A 20,030-nucleotide genomic window follows, 5' to 3' on the forward strand; every position below is an offset into this window, starting at 1 on the left:
ATAATAAATTTATCATCTTCTAACCCATTAGATATCTCATGAATACGTTATAATAGTCATACATCAATATCAATGCTCATACACTTAAAATGAAACTCCCAGACTACCGTACAGCAACAAGACGCCCATTCAATCTCTCAAACATCCACAATTTAGTTTTAAAAATTACAATGTTAAAAATAAATAAAAGGTATTCATAAAGTATTCAATTATAAAGCATTCAATTACAATTGTATAAATTAAACGCAATTAGAACTCTGCACTGCATCATTAACAAAGGGAATGAGAATGTAATCATCCACCCACAATTCAATTCTTATATATTGATTTTATACATCACATTCTTCTGTATTCTTTATGAAACATATGCATCACACACACAAGATAATGCATAATATTATTTTTAAATTCATATTCTGTACTGGCCAAACCAGTGAAACAAATTAAATAAAAAAAACACACACAAAGCAAAACAATACAATACAATTCATTTACTTTCTTTTCCATCCACCTAATTCCCTCCTACTTAATTACCTTCAAGAAAAAACAACCTTCACACATGTAAAAGCATTACAAAGCCACAATAGCGATTGATAAATACATACAGACTAAAGAGGCCATGACCATCGAAAAAAGAATGAATTCCTCACAGAAAGAGGAGATTAACAATTCTAATTATGCAGGAATTTGCAGTTTTTTTATCAACTTTACAACTTACCTGTCTGTCAACTTTGAAACAACTTTGGGATCTGCCTCATTTTCTCCTGCTGCGACCTTCAAAAATTCAATCTTAGCATTCCTCCACAAGCATCTTGAGTCAGTGAATCATTATTCAAGAATTGATATATGGACCACTGTGTGAGATTGATCAATTGAGGCTATCTGGAAATCTATAAGTCTACTCTAAAAAGATTCAATCAGCAGACTTAATTTGGAAATGGAAACATGAAGGATCGACTCGAATAGAAATGGAAACCTAATACAAAAATACGGTATAAACAAATTTACTGCAGCTGGGCTTTTAACTACATATGTGGATGTTAATACGTGAAGGACACAATGATTTCAAGTGGAGGAAGAAAGAGTGAAAATGTTGGTGTTGGATTTGCTTATGGTTTCTCATCAGGTAACCAGTCAAATTTCAAAACCTGGCTTTGATGGGCCGCTGCTGCCCTGGCAACATACTGCCTCACAGCACTCTCATTCACCTCAAACATGAAGGTGAAATCTCTGATCTACAATCATGAGAAAATTTCATTATTTGATCGATTCCTCCTGCATGTCAAGCTCATGGAAAAATATATCATTGTGAAAATCTCATACCTCAATCAATGAACTAGAATCTAAAAGTATCCTTTTTTTTGTTGCAACTTCTTTGCTGTTGACAAAGATAGGACATTTGCCGATGTTCTTTAAGAAAATGGATCCATCTTCTTCCATCTTAAATATTGCCTTAGAGAACAAACATAAAGAAATGTTATTTTACTGTGAGTTCAATATCATACAGAAAGGAGCACTTGGACATTTTGATCACAGACCATAAAAAAATTTGACCTTGCAGCACATCATGGTTGCCTCTAATTTCAATGTTTGTCAAATAACATTTGGCCGCTTATAATTTATTTTCTCAAACACCTTTTATTTATTTGTCATATTATTTTGTTACATAGTTTGATTAGGATTTCTACACGCCCACCCTTCAGTCTGTCCCTGTTTACTGCAAGATAACATTTCATCTCAGGTCAAAGAATTTATACACGATTTATAAACGCATTAGCAATCTGCACCAACACTAAATTCAATTTCTTTCTGAGGCTCAACCATCAAAAATGAAATTGAAATTGGAATGATGCATAATTTAAGTAGGTATATTAAACTTTAATCCTTAAAGCATGTAGATAAATATTTATTTCATAATCTCTTACGAGTTCATTATTTATTTCATAATCTGCACCGACACTAATCTTGGAGGTGACCGGCCCGGTCCACGGAAGTTTCCCACCCCACCAAGGTAAATCGAGATGCGCTCGTGGTGGTCTTATTTAGATGACCCATTTTCTCAGGCCCACTTCTCATTGGAAGAAAAATCCCCTGCAGTTGAGTCTCAGCTCTGAGATTCCTGGGATCCACACTTGGAGATCTAACCACAGCACCATAGCCCTGAGGGCCTCTTGTGAGTTCATTATGGTACAACAAAAGGAAGGAATTGCTTAAATGATTAAACTAAGAAACAAAATCTCCTGACTGAAAGACTCAAAAAAAAAACATGTATAGTAAGTTGGTGGTGGTTACCTGGCGTCGAGATATCTTATTAACATGTCCTTCTTCTCTCAAGTCAATATCAACTTCTCTTTCACTTGTCCCTCTCCCAAGTAGAACCTTCATGTTAAAGAAAAGTCATATACTAATAGCATAGCCTGTATATTCTAGAAAATGTCAATGAATAACATGCATAACATTAGAGGCACAGGCATGAGGCAATGCTAGAAAGATGCAGTGATGATTAAAGCTAGACCTTGTACTCTTGATGATTGATAACTTACTAGATCCTATTTCTAGTCTCCGAAACAAGTTCATGTACAACAAAGTATTTCAATCTCAAAAGGCTGGGTAGTTATTAATATGAAAAGTCGAAAACATAGAGCTTTCCTGGGATACATCAAACAGAATGATGAAAGACAACCAACATTAAAACATTTAGATTCAAGGAGAATAGAGATGCAGCTGAAGGACAAATGACAATAAGGCCCATAATGCTACAAAAAGTGCTAATATTTTGCCACATTTGCAACGTTGATCCAGATACGAGATGGTATTCATTACATTTCACTGCTTAAGAATGAGATAATTTATGTAAGTAAATAGCAAGAAGCAATATACAATGAGTTATCATATTTCAAATAGGTACCTCACGCTTTTTAAAGAAGTACTTCATAAAGCGACCATAAAAAACTGCAAACGAATCGTGCACTGATATTTTCCTGTTCATAAAAGAACGGGCGCCTTGCTCCAACTTCATTATTGCCTTCCTGCTCTCTAGAGGCTGATAAAGTGAAACTGATAAACAACAAAAGAGTCAGAGCAAGCACTAAAGGAAGAAAGAAATTGCATTTTATAAAAATAACATTATCCACATATTTATACCATCATATAGTAATAGATATATAATAAGAAAAAAAAAATCAATGGGACCACAGACTGAAGAGAATAAGTAAGAAAGTGGCCATTCACTAGTCATATGAATAGGTGATAGTGTGCATAGTGGGTGGAATCATATTAGTATTGGTATTGATCAGTTAAAAACTCAAGAAACACGCATATGATATCATAAGAATTAGTGGGATCAGACTCAAGGAATAAAAAATAAATAGAATAACAGATAAAATTATTTAATGCATAAGTAAACAAATTTAAAAACCATAACAATGGCAAACATTAAACTCTATTAGCAGCATTATACCGACCGATACAGGATGTCAGGAAAAATAAAGATAGAATCTTATCAAAGTAACATCCTAAAATATAATTTCCTACAATATTTCAAATAATAGACAATAATTTGTTTGTTATTCATTTCCAATCTCAAATAAGTTTCAATTATTCTTGATATATAAATTCAAAATATTGATTGTTTGTTAATTGATATTATTTACTTAGCAAACAGAAAAGACTACTAATATTGAAAATAATTAATATAGCAAAAACTCATTTGGATTTTTTAAGTAATATTTTAATAGTAAATCATTAATAGTAGGAAAACTGTTGAATTATAACAAATTATTTGAACTAAAAACAATGTAGTTTTTACTATTTACTAAATATAATAACATATTTAAAAATATTCAGATTACTAATCATTAATAAAAAATAATATTATTTACTAATTATGATTTAAAAACTATTATTTTAATTAAATTCTTCAACAACATTTTTAATTAAAATAAAATTATTTTAACTTCAAAATGATATGTGAATGTTGTTAGATGACAACATATCAAATAATAGGAGTATTTTAAATTTTGAAGTATTCAGCTTAATATATACAATATTTGTAATCCTAATTATTCATAATAACTAAAAAGTATTAATTGTATACAATATTTCAAAACAATAAGTACTATTTTCACTTATAATAATTAACCATATACAATTACAAAAATACTAAGTCAGCTAAGTCAATAGTAGAATTATTAAGTAATTGTATGTAACCAGAATCAGGTATTATACTAGGTAATTATATACTTATTAAAGCATATTTTGACCATTTAATTTATATACTAAATATAAGTATATAACAAAAAGGAATCCTAACATCAGGTGTAACACATGAGTTTGTTTGTTCCCTCGTAATCCCACCTTTCCTCACGTCCGACAACTCGACCACCATCCCTTCCTTCTCACAATCTAAAGAATTATTTGATCCCTCACAACCTCAACCCTGTGTGAGTAGATGTCCCACTGCCATATGCTAACAGCACCCAAATCCACCATCACAGTTGCTTCATCGAATCGACGAAACATCTGATATTTTGGAATTTCACCTGAGATTCTATAATTTTCAAAGATTTTCCCTCAATCTTAGGTTTTATAGGCTTAAATTACTGTATTCTTCCTTTTTCTATCTTATATTTCACTTGAGATGCCTAAGAAATTGAGTAAAATTGAATCAGACTCAGTCAATTTGAAGCAACTCGACCAAGTTTTCTGGCTATGATAGTGTGATTGTATTACTTTATCTCATGGAATCATATTGAAAAAGTGTCCAAAAAAATATATCAATTTCCCATGCAAAAGCCTCTATTGCATGCAACCAAATGCATTATATAACAAGCTAAGTTCGCAAGTAATATTTGCAGTTTTACCTTCTTTGGTAAATAGACAAGATTCTTGATCATATGGACCTAGATCCATATCAAGTATCTGCAAGTGTAAAAAGATAATTAAATTTTCATATAAATATGAATCAGAATTTGGATCTTCAAGATCTAGAAAAGGTTGTATGCATAGAAGTACAATTTGATTCACACAGAAGGAATTGTTTACCAATGCTTCAACATCAGCAAAATAGGGTACATCATCTTCAATTTCAGAATCCTGAACCTCTTGATCTGAAGTAGAGAGAGCTGGGATGGGTTGTGAATTGCCCAAGTTAGACATAGCTAGTTCTGAATGCGGTGGAGCATAATTTTCTATGGTACCTTGTATATCAAATTCAGGTTTACAACCACCAGCTATTAATGTGTAATGTTTATCACGATCATGTCCAGGGGCTGAATTATCCAGAGATGGATTGATAGAAGCATCAAAGTTACAATGTTTTTCTAAATTATGAGTTGCATTTTCTCCATGCAAAGAACCACCTGCCACAGAATGTGATAATATAGGCTGTATGCAAGCCTTTCTTTCATTAGCATCAAAGCCTGCATCTCCAGATACACCAGCCATGATGGTCCTTTCAAACGGTTTAGCTTCTAGCCTGCCATCATTAGATAAGTGCAAGAATCCTACTTTGGGTAATGAAGAAGGCAGTAATGCAGTGCTAGACACAATTGGTTGTGGATTTGGTAGTTGTTCCTGTACTATTTTGCCAAAATCCCCTAAAGAACACTCAACATTTCTAGACAATGATTTAGTAGGCGAAGAGAATTGCGTCACTGTTTGAGTAGGTAAAAGAAAATCATCATTGCATGGTATATCATGGTCCTCAGTGTTCAGTGTGCAAATTAGAGGTCCTTGATGATGTTCAGCAGAAAGTGAGACTTCTGAAGATACAACTGGCACATTTTGCAAGGAATATTGGTCAATTAGATCATTCTTATAGAGGAAATCAACCTGATGACTGTCTTTGCTTGCTTCATCAAGAAAGCCTCCATCAGGAATCTTAATAAAACCATCCAAGTTCACTATATCTTCTGGATCATTTGAATTAGCTGGACAATCTTCGTGTGAATCACTAGGAGAACTTAAGAAAATGGAGCTTAGTCCATTTAGACAAGATGAATCTCCAGTATCTTTTTCGCCAATATCAACAAACATGAGACCATCATCACCAGAAAAATCCATGAATGCACTAGAGAAATCCATGAGGTCATTTTCTTGGATCATAGGTGAACTTAATCCAACATCAGAGATAACATCACCCCGAGTGGCATTTGAGGACATATTACTGCATCCTAATTTATCAATGTTAGCATCAACTCCAACAACTCCTGAGCTTTCAAGATGCATATCCATAGGCATATTTTCTAAGGGAATGTCTTTAATTTCCCCTAAAGGAGGCACAACAGGTAAAGTAGATGAACATCCAACCTGATGGACTGTGTCTCCTGATCCAGGAATATGTGTGCCCGTGTTATTGTTTTCTTGAATAGCATCATAATTCTCACTTTTAGAAGTAGCAACTAAGGGTTTTGTGTCTGTTGCATCTTTGTCACATGAGTCATCAGTAGGCAATGGTTGGATCAATTTGTCTTCAAGATCATCGTTAGAAACATGGAATGAAGGTAGATTCTCCTCCAAAAACTCATTGTTCAACTGTTCTTTGTCAACTAACTCGAGTGAAACATTATCTTTGAAATCATATAGATAGCCCCTATCCACTATTCCATTGGGACAACATTCATCTTCAACTGAACCAATATGCTCAGTGTGGCAGGTAGGATGAGCATCAGAACCCCTTATAGTATTAGAGGTAAACCTAAGTATTTCTGGAAAGACACCTTGTTCATTGTCATAACCGGTCTGTGAGGACTCATGGCAGTTCAATATATGTTCAGCTGGAAAAATATTATCTGCATGATGTTGATTCTGAAGGTTTAATTGATCTCCACAGCCATAAATACTTTCATTAGCTATGTCTGAATAGTGTGCAAAGTCACGATTACTTGACTCAAATGGTTTGCTTCTGATACGCTTCCTCTTGGCATAGAAAAGACTTCTCACACTCTTCACTTTTCTTTTCCTGGATTCCAAATATTTCCCTTTTATGCTGCAAGCTCGGTTAACTTTGTTAGGGAAACATGTAGCAAACTCCTCATATTCGAGCATACGAGTTGAGGCCCCTGATGAGGTTTCAGGAGCAAAAACGAGAGAATGCCAACGGTCTTGCAATTCTTTAAGGGTGAACCTCTGGGAAAAACACACTGCACCTTTAGCTAATGACTCCAAAGATGCACCTGCCTGTGGAATAACCATTGTGAAGAACAAACAGTAAAGAATACCAGGCTAAAACAAACAAACAAAACATGACACCTAAAGCAAAAATTTATAGATATATTAGTTTAACCATTATCAACAGCACCTAAAGAAGCTAGAAGAGCATGGATCTTTCAAAACATATGACAAAGCCCAATTAGATCACTGATAAATTAACTTGCTCAATATTCTCTATATCATATGCTAAACTAGTTTGACAAAATATTGACCTGAAATTTGGGATTGCAAAAAGTAAGAAAGGATCGTATCCTGGAACTTTGAGACAAATGTTGTGCTATTGTTACACAAGCGATTCAGGATTACAGAGAATGGAACTCTTGTGGCCTAACAAAGTCACATAGATGTGAAATAAGCTAACGATTTAAATTACATTATTATGATGAGTAATCCAATGGACCAGTAGAATAGAAGGATTGAGACGGTTTGCCGGAAACTAAGGTTATCATCTTTACTTTGGACAATATGATGGTTGTGCCATGTACCAATCTGTCTCCTAATCATTCAAGAGTCCTATTTCCTGTAGATGATGTATTAGCTACTATATGAAAGTAAAATTGCTTCAATTCCAATTACTTATGAGATTGACCATTAAGTCATTTCCATTGTTTACCTGATGACTTATTAGCCTGCCAAACATAATTACAAATCCGGAACCCACATAATTCCATGAAGACATGAACTTTCTTTCTCTTTTATCTTCTTTTACCTCAATTTCAAAAGATATTCTAGATATGAATATTTATTCTAAGAAGTTATAAATAGGAAAAAACTTCACATACTGAAAAACTCGATCTCAATTTATTTTTATTATATCCCGTCAGTGCCATCGATCGTAAAACCGAGTATCACGACGCATTAATTCAAATAATTGAAATCAACAAAAACAAGTATCTGTCCTGACAAACAAAAAATTGCCAGAAAACCGAATTGAAAGAAGAAACCCGATCCTCGTCCTAGCAAATCGGCAGCATTACGAAAGAGATCGATTAACAGCTTTGCACTTACTTCTACAGCATTCTTGAGCAGGATATCATCCTCCGGGTTCCACTTCGACAGTGATGCGAGAGATCCCATGCGCGTGCACGCGAGAAAGGGAGAGAGATGCAGGGGAAGGCGCGGTGCGTTTTTAGGGTTTAAGCTTTCCGGCTTTCGTGGGCTTTTATGTAATCTGGGCCTATCGAAGATCGGCCCAATTAACGCAACTAAATAAATGCAATGTTAAGTTATGCCATAAAACTGGAATTTACTATAAATCAGAAAAGATATTTATTAAATTATTGAAGAAAAACTTGCCTGCCAAATTTCCATTGTCTCTTGGGGGGTTATTCAATCAAGAATTTTAACGATTTTTATTGATTTTTTTAGTAATAAATTTTTATAGAGTTGATATATTTTTATTGAATTCTATAGAATTATATAAAGTTATGAATTTCCATAGAATTTTATAAACTTTTTTACAAGATTTTTACAACATTTTAAATTTTTTCATAGAAACTTATATATTTCTTAATTTAATGATATATTAGAAGTTATTATCTAACACTCCCTTTAAATATAATATGACTATCAAGAAAAAAAAAGATTATTCTCATATATTTTTTTAATTTAAAAATTATAAAAAAATTAGAAAACAAATAAAAGTATAATTTCTATCATTTTTTATTTTCCTTTTTTATTTCACACATTTTAATATTCTTTTACGGCATAAACAAATACAAATAACTCATATTCAATTTATAGAAATTAAAATTTTAATTAAACATAAATAATTAATTAATCAATACTTTTTAATGATCTATAATATCAATATCAAATATTCAAATAATAATATGTTTTCAATAGTCTTTTATGAAAAAGAAAAAAAATCTAAGGTTCATTATTGCCAATATGATGAACATCATATTCGATTTGCTATTGTATTTCTTCATGCATACATTTGCTCATTGTTATTCTTGAGTATCAAATAATTGATCAAAACAATTACCATCATGAACATGTTCTGGCAAAGATGATGAAATTTTATTATTTGGTTCAACATGAAATTCATCACAATGACATTTCTTGTGAAGAAAATTATGTAATCCGATACAAGCTAAAACAAGCTCAACTTGTGTCATATATGAAAATGGACGAGCTGTTTTGAATATTTTTAAATCGTGATTTAAATATTCCAAATACCCTCTCAATGACGTTCCTTAAGGAGGCATGACGAAGATTGAACAACTCCGTTACATTTTATGGATGATGACCTTGTCTAGTGAATTCTTGGAAATGATAACGCACACCTCAAAATAGAGCTAAAAATTGATGCCAATTCGAATATCCACCATCCATTAAAAAATATTTACCTATCAAATCTTGTTCATGGAATCAAATGATCAAATATAAATAACATATGCAATTTTGAAAAATTACAAAAATAAAATAAAATAAAATTAGCAAGTAACATATAGAACAAACTATATGTACCATGTGGAACTTTAAGCCCATTACGTCTTGATAAAATATCTGTGAAAATATTTGAATCATGGGCAGATCCCTCCCACCCACCAAGTACATATATGAATTCTAAATCAAAGTTACAAGCAGCCAAAACATTTTGAGGAATTATTCCATGACGATTATGATAGTTATTATTATCATGTTCAGGCACCATTGCTAGAAAACGATTGCTATCAATAGCTCCAATGCAATCTTGTAACAATGATAAAATAATAACAATAATAGTAGTAATAAAAATACTAGAAGAATTTCATTACTTTAAAGTAAGGAAAAAAATCTTGTACTCTCCCTTATTCTCTTAGGCACTACAGATCTAGGTCTAGCCATCATATCTATCGCAATGTTATTTAATGCTTGTAATACTTTGCTGAAGTTTTGGCCAATGTTGTAGTGTGATCGATCAAATATTTTACAAATCAAAGAGTATCGAGTATTGTGACCAATAACGAGTAAAAACTTGACAACTATTTCTTCAATACAAATGTATCTTATATCTTGTAATGATGTTTTTTCTCTGACGATGTTGCACAATTTTAAAAATACACTAAGGTGCATTTTATAATTTTTTCGAAAGTGTGTAGGATCCTCTTTTAATATTCTATGAATATAATCATATCCTTTATAAGTTATTGGTCGTCTACTTAAGGGATGATGGAGATGTTCACTACGCATATAAGTTATATGCTCAATCAACATACATAGGATCCTATAAAATTCCACCAACAAATACCTAACCGTTTCATTTAATTCTTCTTATAATACCTCTTCTTCCATTTTTTTTCTTCTACTTCATGCATGTTGATGTTTGAACCACCTGATATCAAACAAGAAATTAAAATTAAAAATAAACTCTAATAATTTATGAAAATGATTCCACTTATAACCATAACAAGATATAATTGATAATTAACTTGAAACTTATAGATTTATAAATAATCCGAACAAAGAAATCGTTGCTAGTTCAATCACTAAAAAATAATTCAAACTAATATAACATAATTTTAACATAATAAAAATTATTACTAATCATGCTCCAAAAATTCACTCATTCATTCAATTTATAGTCTATCCATTGTGAACGCTCTTCAATGGTCATTTTCAAGAAATCGATATTCTTTGATTGGGTATTAAGCAAATCAAATACTTTGTATCGAGTACGATGATCCAAGTTTGGGACCTCCTTGATAGCATCCCAACAGCCTTCACCTACATTCCCTATTGATTCTATTTTAGAAGCCACCTTCTTAAGAGTGTGAGAGAGTCTATACATAACATCTGCATTAGTATTCATGAATGTACTTGATTTTCCTTCAAGCACAATCCTATCTCGTTTTCTAGTGGTTGGAGGAACTTTTGAACTTATGGGTTGAGATGGTAATGGTGGAGCAAACTCCTCAAAAAATGAAGGATCGTATGATGATTCTTGTCTATCACTTTGCACGAATTCACTAGTATTGTAATCAAACATGTAATCATCTAACAAATTAGTACTTCGATTTCCTTCCACCTCTAATGTTCTTATATCAGTGTCATCTCCTAGTCCCATCGAGTATTTTCCTGTAGCAGTTCCATTTCCAACTACAATTCGCAGATCTTCATAATCCTCAAAAGTATCTATTTGATAATTCATGTTTCGAGTAAGACTGCAAAGAATGAAAAATAGTAGGTGTTAAAACTGGTTATAATTCTAATCATAAATGTAAATTTTATTATTTTAAATAAAAATACTAACCTTAAAATAATCCTCTCATATTTCTTTAGGAGCTGTGAATTTCTTTGTCTTAAGATTTCATCTAAAACCAGAGTTATGACGCATAAGCTTACAATATTTGTTGTACCTTTGTTTGAACCACTTTAAAAAACTTTGATATTGTGTGAAAGTCTTTCTGATTGCAAGTTTCTTGTTTAAAGCTGGCAATATTTTTGTTTCTATGGTTTTTGCTCAAAACTCCATTTCTATCATGCCATCCTTACGTGGCAGCTTCAATCATGAGTTTTATTAATTCGTTGCTCTCTTCAGTTGTCCATACATTATATTTATCTTGTGAATTTCCCATTGGTAATATCACTTAAATATACATAAGATAGAAAATGAATACTTAAGTATATGAATCTAGAAAAGTAATAGGCAACAAAACAAGTAGTAGACAATGAATCATGTACCATTCAAAATCACATGTCATTAGATAGAAAAGATAGAGGAACCAAAAGAAAGTAGGAAACAAGACGGATTAATTGCACAAAAATGGTGCAAGATTGGACTTTCCCTCCATATACTTTATGTTTCTCCTTTTCACTCTCCACGTCTTGTAGTTTCTTAAAAAAGAGTTTCCTTGCCCCCCAGGCGTAGCACAAATGGTGGACACATGACATCTCTAGCGTAATAATCAGGGGTCGATTCTTAGAAACTGATGACTTGGGGTTTACCTCACCATGCGCCTGACGCATGTGCACCTACATTGTAACGACCATCCTTCTTACTACTACTACTCTCTAAGGATGACCGTTACTTAACTACTAACTCTACTTAACCGGTATGATTAAAAATCACATGGAAACCCTACAAAAAAATTTCGGCAGAGTCTCCCCTATACCGGTGACCATAATCATTAATACATAACATAATATACACAGCCACAGGCGGCTGGAACACATATCAAACACATAAAAGGAATAACATCACCACACATTTTAATGAAATCAAATCAAGCAAGTAATGAATAGCGGAAACAAAATAAAAACATACAATTAACTAACAGCGGAAGACTAAATGACTCATCTAATACATTCTTAATAAATGACAATCTTAATAAATTCTTAAACTAAGTCCCAAGGCTTCCATAGTCTTGGCATCACACACCATCCGCGCCACCTTGTCACCTTCCTTGCTAAATCTTTTCTTTTCCTTTATCTGCAGTAAGAGGAAGTGTAGTCTATAAGCAAAATTTGCTTAGTAAGCGCTATCTAACTCACAAAATCACGAATGTGCATGTATACGAAAAGAACTAGAAACTATATGCTCTAAAAAGAAATAAAGCATAAATATAACTGCTCATGTCAAACTAATAGCAAAGAAAAGCTAAGGAATCTACTCATGTAATTCTAATAGTTAATCATGCTGGTCATCTAATAGGTAAACATGAAAACTACTCATCTACTAGATAAACATGGTAGAATAAGGAACTAAACTTACTGATTTTTAGAACCATATGCAACTTATTTCATTTGTTCTAACTTAATCTTTAATACTTTATGTTTATGTAAAACTCGTTTTACTTGTTCAAAAACTTATACTTATAATACTTCAAAATAATAATCAACTTCTCTTGGGCCCGGCAACTGTGCTTTTACTTTTGTAACGACCCGACCCATTCGGCGGCCCATTTGGCGACCGTCGACGTGCCGTTACTACTAGGTTATCTAAACCTAGGGACGACTATGGGAGCCTAACCCAAAGACAACTGAGAGTCCAGCACAGTGCCACTGATAAAAGTAAAATACTTGTTATCTTTTAATACTTCTATATAATGCCTCGGCATTTTCTTAAGCACCTTGTGTGCCAAAATCCCTAAAGTCTTGACTTTGGGATCTACTTAAGGCCTTGTCCTTCTTCTTTCTTTTCTTTATCTTTCTTATATTTTTCTTAAACTCTTAAAAGAATATAGGCATGCTACAACAGGATTAAATCAAAGGAAAGAAAATCTGACTTCTATAAGCATGCTATATCAGAGACAAATCAAAAGAAAGCATATCTAACTTCTTCAAACATGCTACAACAGGTTTAATACAAAGGAAAAAAATTATGAAATCTTGAAATAAACAACATATATATAACTGCTCAGGAATATGCTCAAAAGGGCTGTTCTAACTCATTACGGCAAGGAAAAAAATCAAATTAAGGTGCTATACAAAAACTAAATCTGTAGAACGTTAAAATTGCATACTTTAAGAACTAGAACTAAACTATCTGTTTATAACACATGCACCCAAACTAAGGCATAAAACTCATGACATGCCAATCCTAATTTGCATACATAAAAACATAATGTACAGTAAATCTGAATGCATTTATACTAGCATAAACATGCACGAAACTAGATCTGAAACTTTATGCATCAAACTAAATTTGAAACTGAATGCCACGGCAGAAAGTCATAAAGAACCGAATGCTCAACGTGCTCAACCCCCTACATGCTCCTTCTTTAAAACTCACGGCAACTAAACACAAGGACAGTGCAACAATTTGATCGAACACAAATGCCCAAATCTAAACATGTCTGAATCTGATGTACTTGATCATAGAGGCAAAGGAATCCAAACTACATGCTCAAACTTATACAAATCATCCCCTTTCTCTCCTTGGAACACACGGCAGCAAGCACAAAACCTAACTCCCTTAAAAATCAAAACGAGAAGCCAACACGAATCCGAAGCTACTCTACTGCAGGTGAGGAAGCACTTACCTTGATTCTTGGACTCACAACCGAACAAAAAGGGCATCTAGGACCTTGGCCGGCCGCTGGAGATGATACCCTAACTCCCTTTCATTTTCTGCCCGAGCTCCGCCATCGTACGTAGAAGAGAAGGAGAGAATGATTTAAGTCACGGGAAAACAGAGCATCAACTTATCCCTTTTTATAACTTAATATTTCTGTTAACTCCTTAAATAAATTCGCTATCTTTTCTAAACAGACAAATCCAACATCAACTTATCCCTTTTATAATCCAATATTCTGTTAATTATCTTAAATAAATTCGCTACTTTTTCTAAATAAACAAATCCAACATCAACTTATCCCTTTTATAATATTCTGTTAACTATCTTAAATAAATTCGCTACCTTTTCTAAACAGACAAATTCAAGATCAACTTATCCCTTTTATAATCCAATATTCTGTTAACTATCTTAAATAAATTAGCTACCTTTTCTAAACAGAAAAATCTGTTTGCCCACCTGGTAAGTTGGGTTTTGACCGAGTTAAAGGTCGTGGGTTCAATTCTCGGCTTGGACATTTTTTTGTCGAAACTTCCTTCGTTTAGTAAAAATATCAAACGACCTCCAAAAATTACATAAAAATACTCTAAAAATTTCTAAAAATCCCTAGAATATTTCTATAGCATTTTTAAATATTTTTAAATTACTTTTATGACTCTAATTGAGGAAATTTGGGTCGTTACATACATGTACTTCCCTCCATATTTGTGGGGCCGGCACTAGGGGAGCCGTTATTGTAGCGGATATATATTTTTTTTTTAAAAAAAAGAGTTTCCTTTTCCTCCACATATTCCATAGAGTTTTTTTTTTTTAAAAAAAAATCTTTCAAAGAGTTGTTGTCAATCAAAAGGCCCATCACATGACAAACCTATTGTAGCTATAGCTGAGGATTTTATTTATATACTTGAGAATGTTCTCAACCATCCTCTTACTGTCGCTACTACTCCTGCCATCCCCTCTATTGAAAATAGACATGAGCACTATGCACAACAACTTGTATTTGTTGATCTCCTTCGACAACTTCTCCAAGAATCTATTGACCAACCATAGCGTCCTCTGCAGCACCTTCTCATAAACGTGATAACACTACACAAAGAAAAACTGGGTATCCCATATCACACACCAAAAATTCATCCAATTAAAATATTAATTTTTACCATCACACATACAAACAAAATATGCCCAAAAATAAAATAAGCACATACAGATCGGCGATCACACAATAATCAAGTAGCAAATTCAAAAAAAAAAAAAAATACAAAGCAACATGATTTCTTCCGGACGAACTAAAACAATAAAGCCAAATAGTGTAATTTCAATAGATGTTCACCTGCTTACAAGAGAGAGATCGAAGAAGAGCTGAGGAAACGGAAAGAGATCTCTTGATTAGCAAATGAAGCTCGGATTCAGCGACGGAGGAGGTCAATCTAGGAGCAAGGAAAAAGCAGAACCGTGGAGGAAGGGAAAAGAGAGGTGATGACGGTCGAAAAGAGAGAGACATATTGAGTTAAAAGTCTATAGAAATCTCAATGATGAATAGATGACTTTTTCTTTTATTTTTTAAAGTTTACCGAGGGTTTAAAGTTTGTATCCAAAAAATTTTAAAAGAATCCATGAAAATTCATAAAAGTTTGGATACCAAAAGATTTTTATAGAGTTTTAAAAGTCAAGTTTCAATACTATATGACTTTTTAAAACTCTATAAAAATCTAATTTAGATACTACTAATTTTTTTATGGAGTTTATAAAAGTCTAGATTGAATACACCTAGATTTTTAAAATACATAAAAGTCATTGAAAGTAATTAAAAATCTAAAAATTGAATACACCCCCTTTAAAACTAGAGCTATAAACAAGCCGAACTTTGGGGTGTTTAAGCTTATTCGATAGGGTAATTGAGCCGAGCTGAGCTAAGCTTAAAATGTGTTGGTGCGGGAAGCATCCGATGATCGAACCTGAATTTTGATAATGGAAAAGGGTTCAAAGTTAAGGTTATTGGTGATCTAACGAGGTTCATTGAGCTTGCATGAAAGTCCTAAGTTATCTTAGACAAAAGTCCTAGTGGATTCTAGGCAGGTGGAAAACCCTAGGGGGTGGTAACCCTAGGTCCTAGGGGATGGTAACCCTAAGTGGTGGAAAGTCCTAGCTGCGGCTAGGCAGGTGGAAGACCCTAGGGGGTGATAACCTTAGGTCCTAGGGGATGGTAACCCTAGGCTGGAGAAAACCCTAAGGGGTGGTAACCCTAGGTCCTAGGGGTGGTAACCCTAGGCTGAGGAAAACCCTAGGGGGTGGTAACCCTAGGTCCTAGGGGGTAGTAATCCTAGGCAGAAAGTCCAGTCGTCCTAGAGAACCGATTTGGCAATAGGTAAACTATCATGAGAGGAGTAGGTGAGGATTCATTCCCTGGCGAGGGAACAGTAGGCGTCAGTTTGACTTAGAGTTTCGACGAAACTTAAAGTCAGAACCGGACAGTCAGAGGCTATCATAATTTCATATTATATGTATATTATTTTTGCCTGGACTAACTTTATGTTGTAGAAAATAAGGGCTGGAGAAAGTTGGTCCGGGCTCTCGGAATTGGTCCGGGCGCCCAAAGTCGGTTCAGGCACCCGAAACTCAAAAGTTATCTGCAAGCTGATGTGGTGTGCGCAGAGTGGCCAAGCCACATGGTCCAGGCGCCAAGAGGGGTTCCGGGCGCTTGGAATGACCTATAAAAGTAGCCTCGACCAGAAGCTTTAGAACAACACAACGAATGACTTCTGCTTCTTCGAGCTACTCAGAAAATGCTTCCACGACACCCGAAAGCTCCGACGACGATTCTTCTAGAAGATTTTCTCATACAGAGCTGTCGGTATCGTCTTCATTTAAAAGTTCCTTGTACTACAATTGTAATCTTTCTGTACTATTTCAAATTGATTAGTGATTGCCCATCAAAAGCACTCTTACGTGCGGGCCTTGGAGTAGGAGTCACCATAGGCTTCGAACCAAGTAAAATCCTTGGTGTTTGCGTTGTGTATTTTATTTTCCGATGCGTGTTTTACTCTAAACGAATGAATTAGCCATGAGCGATATTCACCCCCCTCTAGCGCTTTCGATCCTACAATTGGTATCAGAGCGGGGTTGCTTCGAATTGGTGAAACCACCATTCAAGTAATTTTTTCATGGTAATTTTAAATTTTTCGGAGTCAATCAGAATCGGTAAAATTGCCGCCTTCTGATATATTTTATCGATAGAGTTTCTTTGTTTCTTGAAGTCAGTGCAACCACCACTCGAGTTTTATTTTCTTGTTCCCGCACTACTAATCCAAGACCAAGTCTTGGAATCTTTGTTGTTTTTTTTCTTGTGTGTGAGATTCTATGGCTCATCAAGAAGGCTATAGCACAACCCGCCCACCTCTCTTCTCCAGCGAAGACTTCGGCTACTAGAAGGGTCGAATGAAGTACTACTTTCAAACCCAACTCGAGATGTGGATGATTATCAAAATCGGCATCTCATTCCCACTCGACGGCACTGGAAAACTAGTATCTTGTGAGAACTGGGATGCAAGTCTGATGAAGAAGGTCGAGGCCAACGCCAAAGCAATGTGTACTCTTCAATGTGGTTTAACAAAGGAGGAGTTAAACCGAGTTAATCCATTCTTAAGTGCCAAAGACTTGTGGGAGAAGCTAATTGAGCTACATGAAGGGACCTTCGATACTAAAGTAAGTAAAAGAGATCTAATTTTGAATAAATTATATAACATAAAATTGTAGGATGGTGAATCAGCAAGTCAATTGCAGGCATGTATCCAAGACCTCCTCAATGGCCTCCATGAAATTGGACAGAAGGTGGAGGATCGAGACATAATAAGGTATGCACTAAACGCTTTTCTAAGGAATACATTATGGGCATCAATAGTAGACGCTTACAAAGTATCTAAGGATTTGTCGTTAATTAAATTAGATAAACTATTTTATGAATTTGAGTTACATGAGTAGACTAATGCATTGCCAGGTGAGAAAGGTATTGCCTTGATTGCATGTACGAGCAGAACCCAGGAAGCAAAAATAAAGCGTCGAACCGAACCCGAGTCCGAAGAAGAATTGGACTTAGAAGACGATGATGACGAGATAGCAGCCGAACTCGTCAACCTTGTACGAAAGCTCTACAAGAAGAAGAAAGGGTTCACCAAGAAAGACATCAAGAAGGTAATTCAATCCAAAACGATGTAATCAAGTCCAAAAGTGAAGACCGAAGTCACTTGTTACGGCTACAACAAGAAGGGACACATCAAAGCCAATTGTCCTAATCAAAAGGAAATAAAGAAGCAAAGGAAGAAGAAAGCACTGCAGGCAACTTGGGATGAGTCTTCTTCAGAAGACTCCGACGAAGAGCTCGAACAGACGAGCTTCCTCGTGCTTATGGCCCAGGAACAAATTGACGAATCGAAAACCGAGAGTGAATCAAAAATCGAGTCTGAGCGAAGCCACAGATCTATATCCATTTTCGAAGGGCCTAACCCCACTGTAAGATCTTCTCAATTAGACAAATTACATAATTTAGTTAATTATCTTATGCGTAAGTTATCCAAATCTAACATCCGGGTCAAGTCACTCCAAAAGGAGGTAGCACTCCTTAAGGAGGAGACTAAACTAAGTTCTTTGACTGAGCCAGTTCAAAATGGAAATTCAACTCAAGTCCAACAACTTGATGAAGAAAATTCCAATTTGAAAACTCAAGTTAAAGAACTTAAGGATACGTTGGAATGATTTACCTTGAGTTCCAAGAATCTAGATCTGATTCTTGAAAAACAAAGAGCTGTATACAACAGATCCAGACTTGGATTTAAGGCTAAACGAAAAATACAAGTCTTACTTATCACTTGTAAATAGAACTAATAGAAAAATAGTCCAAGCATGTGTCCCCAAGTTGAACTTGGTTAATCAAGATGGACTTGGTTAATATTGGATCCCCAAGGATCATATCCATTACCTTGATAGACCCTATCGAGGCTATGATCTAGGAGGAGCCAATAGAAAAACCATCTTTATCAATAAATTTGTTTGATGCTTGTTTTTACTGCTTTATTATACATGCTTAGACTAGGCTAGATAAGGACCTAAGCGTGATTTAATTTACACTTGATTAGTTAGACCTAGGGATTTCAACAAGGAAATTAAATATCTAATTTCTTTGAAAGACTTTATTTAGAAGTGGTGGATGATCTCATACCTAAGAAGGCCTAGTGCCTCGCCACAGCCTGGAAGCCAATCTTTGAAATGAATATTTAATTGTCTGATTGTAAAACCTGAGTCTATCTCAAATGTAAATCAATCCTTAGATAATAATCTAAATCAAGATAAAATTAACCATCTTATAAAAACCTATAGGGTTCCTTGATTGATAATTTAAAAAAGGGTGAGATGGACTCAGGTAAAATTTGAAATTAATTAATCATTTAATAAATTTAATAAATCTAATTTAATATAATTTAATAAATTTAATAAATCTAATTTAATCTAATAAACCTAATAAATCTAGTTTAATAAATCTAATTTAATAAATCTTAATTAACAAATCTTAATCTTAATCAATTAATAAATATATGTTATTCATCTATTAAGTCTAATCAATTCATAACTTAACTTAATTTAATAAATTTAATTAAACACAAAATCATCTCACAGTCACCCATAGGAATGTGCTTAGAAGAATAGAGCTTATTCTTTGAAAAATATTTCTCATTATTTTAAACAACTTGGTTTTAAAACTCTGGGAAAAATATTTTCAAAATTCCAATTTTACTAGTTTTTCAAAATTTGGACTTAGCCTAGGTAT

General features: G+C 34.0%; 2 protein-coding genes across 8 annotated transcripts; both read right to left on the reverse strand.

Annotated features, from left to right (window-relative positions):
- Positions 1-506: 506 nt before the first annotated feature.
- LOC121995974 lies at positions 507-8,337 on the reverse strand. 7 transcript variants are annotated; one of them, XM_042549766.1, is made up of 8 exons: positions 8,221-8,328; positions 5,199-7,179; positions 5,044-5,123; positions 4,863-4,920; positions 2,909-3,057; positions 2,293-2,379; positions 1,324-1,452; positions 507-1,235 (listed from the first exon to the last, which is right to left on the reverse strand). In XM_042549766.1, exons 1-8 carry the CDS (start codon positions 8,287-8,289, stop codon positions 1,110-1,112), a joined length of 2,679 nt encoding a protein of 892 aa, XP_042405700.1. In that variant the 5' UTR covers positions 8,290-8,328; the 3' UTR covers positions 507-1,109. The 7 variants fall into 7 exon arrangements, 2 of the variants coding, with proteins under 2 accessions (XP_042405700.1, XP_042405699.1); XR_006115947.1 differs by lacking the exon at positions 507-1,235 and adding exons at positions 1,539-1,717; positions 1,926-2,140 and having other exon boundaries at positions 1,365-1,452; positions 5,044-7,179; XR_006115944.1 differs by lacking the exon at positions 507-1,235 and adding exons at positions 1,539-1,717; positions 1,926-2,160 and having other exon boundaries at positions 1,365-1,452; positions 5,044-7,179.
- Positions 8,338-10,762: 2,425 nt separating this feature from the next.
- On the reverse strand, positions 10,763-12,152 carry LOC121994655 (uncharacterized protein At2g29880-like). The gene is made up of 2 exons (XM_042548613.1): positions 12,145-12,152; positions 10,763-11,360 (listed from the first exon to the last, which is right to left on the reverse strand). Exons 1-2 carry the CDS (start codon positions 12,150-12,152, stop codon positions 10,763-10,765), a joined length of 606 nt encoding a protein of 201 aa, XP_042404547.1.
- Positions 12,153-20,030: the final 7,878 nt, after the last annotated feature.

This window comes from Zingiber officinale, chromosome 6A, assembly GCF_018446385.1.
Source record: "Zingiber officinale cultivar Zhangliang chromosome 6A, Zo_v1.1, whole genome shotgun sequence".
Classification (NCBI taxonomy): Eukaryota; Viridiplantae; Streptophyta; class Magnoliopsida; order Zingiberales; family Zingiberaceae; genus Zingiber; species Zingiber officinale.

What these genes read in the sequence shown, in the direction of transcription:
- LOC121995974 (XM_042549765.1), bottom strand. Translation starts at nt 8,289, where the DNA reads ATGGGATCTCTCGCATCACTGTCGAAGTGGAACCCGGAGGATGATATC. An exon ending in TGCTCAAGAATGCTGTAGAA is followed by an intron (nt 7,180 to 8,220) that starts GTAAGTGCAAAG and finishes GTTATTCCACAG; the next exon opens with GCAGGTGCATCTTTGGAGTC. An exon ending in TTGCTGATGTTGAAGCATTG is followed by an intron (nt 4,921 to 5,043) that starts GTAAACAATTCC and finishes TTACACTTGCAG; the next exon opens with ATACTTGATATGGATCTAGG.